Source organism: Colossoma macropomum, unplaced genomic scaffold (assembly GCF_904425465.1).
Source record: "Colossoma macropomum unplaced genomic scaffold, Colossoma_macropomum, whole genome shotgun sequence".
Classification (NCBI taxonomy): Eukaryota; Metazoa; Chordata; class Actinopteri; order Characiformes; family Serrasalmidae; genus Colossoma; species Colossoma macropomum.
Window position 1 is genome coordinate 910,971 of NW_023494825.1, and position 6,530 is coordinate 917,500.

The 6,530-nt window shown below is 41.4% G+C and overlaps 1 protein-coding gene across 1 annotated transcript in view; it reads left to right on the top strand.

The window, feature by feature from the left end:
- The first annotated feature begins 457 nt into the window (after nt 1-457).
- The window catches only part of LOC118800193 (tripartite motif-containing protein 16-like), an 11,452-nt gene continuing 5,379 nt past the window's right edge, over nt 458-6,530 (top strand). The window contains exons 1-5 of the mRNA XM_036560372.1: nt 458-1,063; nt 1,348-1,443; nt 1,623-1,856; nt 4,569-4,728; nt 5,587-5,646. Coding sequence (XP_036416265.1) covers nt 473-1,063; nt 1,348-1,443; nt 1,623-1,856; nt 4,569-4,728; nt 5,587-5,646 — 1,141 coding nt within the window. The 5' untranslated portion in view covers nt 458-472. The remainder of the gene's footprint in view (nt 1,064-1,347; nt 1,444-1,622; nt 1,857-4,568; nt 4,729-5,586; nt 5,647-6,530) is intronic.

Genomic DNA, 6,530 nt, shown 5'->3' on the forward strand with positions numbered 1-6,530 from the left:
CCTTTTGTGGTGATGTAGAGTACTGCATTATCATTGTGCTACAAAGCATGGACACTCATCACACCATATCTGGAGTGTCAAACTTTATTCACCAGTTATTTTCTTAATTATAGAAACAGTTCCTGTTTATAAATCTTTGTCTTTTAAGTATCCAAACCTCATACACCAAACTGACTAAGTTAAATCTATAGTAACATCACAAATACAGTTTTCTGTACTTTTATAATCCAGATATATTTTTTCCTTGCATGGATTGTGTCTCTGATAAAGTATAGAGTAGAAGAAACACTAATAATTGTTACACTAATTTCTAAATTCTGAGTTAGAATGTCTGTAGATATTGAGCTTTTAATGAAAAAATAATTATTCAAGTGACCGTGTGTAGCCACGCCCACTCTGCTGCTCCTTAATTTCAGAGAAAACGATACTGATCTCAGAGAGCTGCTCTCTCTCAGACTGTGAGTGCAGGAGAATGGCAGAGGCCAGTATTTCAGTAGGTCGGGACCAGTTCAGCTGTCCAGTCTGTCTGGATCTGCTGAAGGATCCGGTGACCGTTCCCTGTGGACACAGTTTCTGTTTGGTGTGTATTAATGGCTGCTGGGATCAGGAGGATCAGAGGGGGGTCTACAGCTGCCCCCAGTGCAGAGAGACCTTCACCCCGAGGCCTGTTCTACGCAGAAACCACTTTATAGCTGAAATGTTGGAGAAACTGAAGAAGACAGAACTCCAAGCTGCTCCTCCTGCTCACTGTTACGCTGGACCTGGAGATGTGGAGTGCGATTTCTGCACTGGGAGAAAACGCAAAGCCATCAAGTCCTGTCTGATGTGTCTGGCCTCTTTCTGTGAAACTCATCTTGAACCTCACTATGTTGTTCCTGGCTTGAAAAAACACAAGCTGGTCGAAGCCTCCAAACAGCTACAAGAGAAGATCTGCTCTCAACATGATAAACTGATCGAGATCTACTGTCGTACTGACCAAGAGTTTGTTTGTTATTTGTGTACAATGGATGAACACCAAGGCCATGATACAGTTGCAGCTGTAGCAGAAAGAAAAGAGAAACAGGTGAGAAGTAAAACATATTTTAGTATCCATTCATGTCCTCTGTACTTTGGACTAAAATTGATACATTATTTAACTACACAGTTGTACATTGATCACTTTATATGATAATGAATATGAAAATATGTTTGGGTAAAGAAATTTTAAACAAGTCAAACCGGTCAGCAAATCTTTCACCAGCCAACGCCCATATTTCCCATACGCCCCCATATGCTAACCGATAGAACAAGAGTGAACTTGTTCAGCTGCTGTCAATATAAACCAGAATACAAATTCTTTCTCCTCAGAACCACCTGAAGGAGATACAGATTAAATTCCAGCAGAGACTCCAGGAGAAAGAGGAGAAGCTGCAGGAGCTAAAACAGGCTGTGAAGACTCTTAAGGTGAGTAGTGAGCAGAGATCTGCTGGAGCCAGTGGAGTCAGTGAGGAGTCCAGTGTTGGACACTTTGGGATCCTACACAGCCACAATGGGGACAGTGAGTCATCTAGAGTCCCAGTGAGAGAGTGAATGATAGCTGTTGTTTAAATGGAGCTCCATCTTGTGTGTGTATGTTGTAACAGAGCTCTGCACAGACAGCAGTGGAGGACACTGAGAGGATCTGGACTGAACTGATCTGCTCCATTGAGAAAAAGCGCTCTGAGCTAACAGAGCTGATCAGAGCTCAGGAGGAGGCTGAACTGAGTGGAGCTGAAGAACTTCTGGAGAAACTGGAGCAGGAGATCGCTGATCTAAAGAGGAGAAACACAGAGCTGGAGCAGCTTTTGCACACAGAGGATCACATCCATTTCCTCCAGGTAACAATCTGAAAATCTAACTGATACTACAGGTATGTGAACAAACATTGATGTTTCATGTTGTGCATGTTGTGTCAACAAGAGGCTTTTAGAGCACTGCTAGGGTTGGCAGCTCAAACCCTGTTAGCATTTCCTAAATTGTCAGGGTACCCCAAAGACGTGGACGTGGCAAAAATGAATTATTAAGGGAACAGATATTTAAATAAAATTAAGTTCAATGTGCTATAGCTTATAAAATGTTCAAAATGCTTGCTAGCGCATTCACTAGTGGTCTTTCGGTCTCAACTAAAGAAGCACTGGTTTGTGTCACTCTAGAACATGGAAAAGGAAAGCAAATGGTTCTGATTCTAATTGGTGAGAAAAGTAGTAAACTGCTATCTGGTATGCAGAATTTAACTGTGACATGTCAGCAAATAAAGAATGGCTATGTTGGTAGCACTTTCTATGAATGTGATGTTTGTAAGCATTTAGAAACACATTCATAACATGTCATAATGCATTCATGAGGCGTCATAAACATAGCTGTAAATATTTATGGTGCATTACACCTTTTAGCTACGCTTATTATGCATTATGAATTAATATAATGTATTATAAGTACTGTTCATAACAAATTATAAGAGCTCGTAAATTGTATTTGTCCGCTCTAAGTAAAGTGAAGCATACTGTACTAAAGCCTCCTCCAGTGTTAAGAGTGAGGCTTCAAGTTGAAGTATTTACTGAAGGATTTACTGAAACACTAAAACATACACAATAAAGCACATTACAGGCTTCAAATGTCAGAGTTTAAACTAGAGCTGCCATCAGTGTTTTACCCAATGTGGGAAAGGTAATGTACACCACCGTTAGCCTGGCACTGACTTAACACTGCATAGCCAATAGAATGCTAGCAGAAATGAGTATTACTGTACTGTAGTGTAGTGTAGTGGTGATACAGAGTGAAGTGTTCTAGCGCTTGATGTTAGAACCAGTGAGGGAACAAATTACAATGAGAGCACTCTACTGTCTTGCCTCTCCCTCTCCAGGCCTTCACTCCACAGTGACTTCACACTCAGTGTGATGTCAGAGGGGGTTTAGAGGGGGGCTCATGGGTACTTGGTTTGCTGTGGTGTAATGTAACATTTAAAGTAAGAACACTGGGTAAGAAAAGCACATTGTAGCAACAGCTCTAGGCTGGACAGCCTGTTTGGAGCATCTGAGTATTCAGGACTGAAGCCCTGAAGACGCAGCCCTAACAGCACCAGCACTGAGAAATAAAATACTAGAAATCTCAGCAAATCTAAATAAATTTGTATTTGTCTTTACTTTACACTCTCCAAGCTGGGACTGACTTCTTTGGCACTGACAGTATAGCATGTCGGAATTTGGCAACCCAAGGAAGATTGCATTCTAGGACGACAGCAGCCCTCTGAGGACTGATAATATGGAACAGTGTTAAGGGACATACTGCACGGCAATGTAGTCTGTGTTATAAATGATGACAGTATGCAGCATCGGTTGTTCAGAGAAACCACACTGACTTTCACAAATGCGCTTTAGATTGTATAATCCATGGAGTCAGTGGCTACTAACACAAGACATACGCATGGCCAGACGAGTGGCATCATCAGGTGCATCGTGTAACAAAAAGGAAGTCAGACATGTCCTTCACACCAGTGGAAGGTTACCGTTGTGGGGGTCCACACTTTGTTGGTGACTGTGGTTTTAAAGACACTGACAGAAAAAGTGACCCATAGATAAAAAGTGCAGAGATACTGAGAAAAATTAGAAACAGGCCATGTCAAAGTAAAGCCTAAAATGAATGCACATCACATGCAAGGTGAGCATGAGGAAGAGTCAAGGTGGAGGCAGAACTGGAGAGACTCCAGACATTAGGTATCACTGAGCCAATGGACTTTTCTAACTGGCAGCCCCAGTAGTGCCAGTTATGAAAGAGGATGGCCCAGTAAGGATATGTGGGGACTCTGAATGGACAATAAACCAGGCCTCAAAGGTCGACACACACCCTATATCCTTTATTTCAAGCTCCGAGTATGACTTATGTGAGTCACTGCAGTTTTTCTTCAGAAAAGGGGCTACTCACAGCTTGAGAAAGAAGGGCTAGGAGTATTCTTTTTTTGTCAGTATCTATATGCACACCCTTTCACTTTCCAATGGTCTTTACCAGGATTCAGCGCTGGGCATTGACCTTGTCAGCATATCAGTACCACATAATAGAGGACAGGGTGTGAAAAGGAAAATGGTGATACATTCTGTTGTCTTCCTCTCCCAGAGATGCCCAGCACATCGAACTCAGAGATGGCATTCTTGCTAGAAAGGCTGGCAGATTCTCCACTAACAGCAAAACAGTTCAAAGCATTTCTGCCAGAAAGACTCAGGAGGCAAGAGTGATGCAAGATAATATTTTAATCCTCAATAACATTTTACAGTTTGAAGGATAAGAATTTTTAAGAACTAAAGAGTCTTTGGTGTAGGCCCTGTGCTCAGCCTTATATAACCCGTTTATATAAGTTTACAACGCTCTCTTAAATAAAACAGAAGAAACACAAAATTATAAGAATTGTTTTGTAATTGAAATTGTATTTGTAATCAGTTCATACAGGACCCGATATATAACAGCAAAAAAATGAATTAAACAAAAAAGCTGACCAGCCTTTAAGACTTTCCCCTTGTACATTATTTTCTCTGTCCATTATGTTTCTCTCTCTGTAGAGTTTCCAGTCTCTCTGTGCCTCTTCTGGATCTGAGGACTCACCCAGCATCACTGTCCATCAACGTCTTTCATTTGATGGAGTGAGGAAATCGCTCTCTGATCTGAAAGAGAGACTAGAGGAATTCTGCAAGCAGGAATTCAGTAAAATCTCTCCACGTGGTAAGAGGAGCTTCCTGCTGCGAAACACAATGATGAACATCTCGTTCAGAGTAAAAGTCAGACATAAGATTTCACATTTACACACTAATGATCTAACATTCCTCTCTAACTCTGACTGCTGAATTCTACACTCTCAGAAATAAAGGTAGTAAACTGTAACCGGGGCAGTGCCCCTCCTGTCACTGGGGTGGGACCCTCAAGGGTTCATCTCAGTACCTTTAGTCAGGGATCATAACTGAACCATAATCCACTGAAATGATATGTTCTAAGCTGTACTGACTCCACACACCCCGTCTCGTCTCCAGGCTTTTATTTTACTGTTCTGTTTAAAACATTCGGTTATGAAAAGGTACAAATACGAACTTTTCAACTGGGAAAAACAAATGTAAGGTACACAACTGGACCTTAAAACCACTGTTGTACCTTTGAGTTACATTTACATTGTTTATACCTTGATAAATGAAAAATGTACCTGCACAGTATCTTTATTACTAACAGTCTACTTATACACTAACAGTTCTCAATATTCTACAACTCACCCACCCAACTGACCACCCACCTACACACACACACACACACACACACACACACACACACACACACACACCCACACACACAGGCTTACACAAATTAAATAATTCAGTAATATATAAAAACATAAATTATTTAGTAGTTACTATTATTCATTCAGAAACTGTTATGCAATTTGTATGCAAGCTCTGTGGCTATGATTTAATAAATAATATTGAAATTATTTAAGAGAGAGAACAAAGAGATTGCTTTTGGTAAAGTGTCTGATCTCCATCCTTGTTAGAAAGTTGTATTTAAATGAAAACGTTTCATTTTCTTTTTCCACAGTTTCAGCAGTTCACATGATTTTACCCTCAGAGCCAAAAACCAGAGAAGATTTTCTACATTGTATGTACACATACACACACACAACACACACATACTCACACACACACAAACACACACAACCCACACACAATCTCTCTCACACACACTCACACACACACACACACACATACTCACACACACACAAACACACACACAATCTCTCTCACACACACTCACACACACACACTCACACACACACACACACACACACACAATCTCTCTCACACACACTCACACACACACACACACACACATACACACAATCTCTCTCACACACACTCACACACACACACTCACACACACACACAATCTCTCTCGCACACACTCACACACACACACTCACACACACACAAACACACACACACAATCTCTCTCACACACACTCACACCAACACACTCACACACACACAAACACGCACACACACAATCTCTCTCTCACACACACACACACAATCTCTCTCACACACACTCACACACACACACACAATCTCTCTCACACACACTCACACACACACTCACACACACACACACACACATACACACAATCTCTCTCACACACACTCACACACACACTCACACACACACAAAACCACACACACACACACAATCTCTCTCACACACACACTCACACACACACAAAACCACACACACACACAAACACACACACACAATCTCTCTCTCACACACACACACACAATCTCTCTCACACACAAAACCACACACACACAAACACACACACACAATCTCTCTCTCACACACACACACACAATCTCTCTCACACACACTCACACACACACAAAACACACACATACTCACACACACACAAACACACACACACACACACACAAACACACACACACACAATCTCTCACACACACACACACACATACTCACACACGCACAAA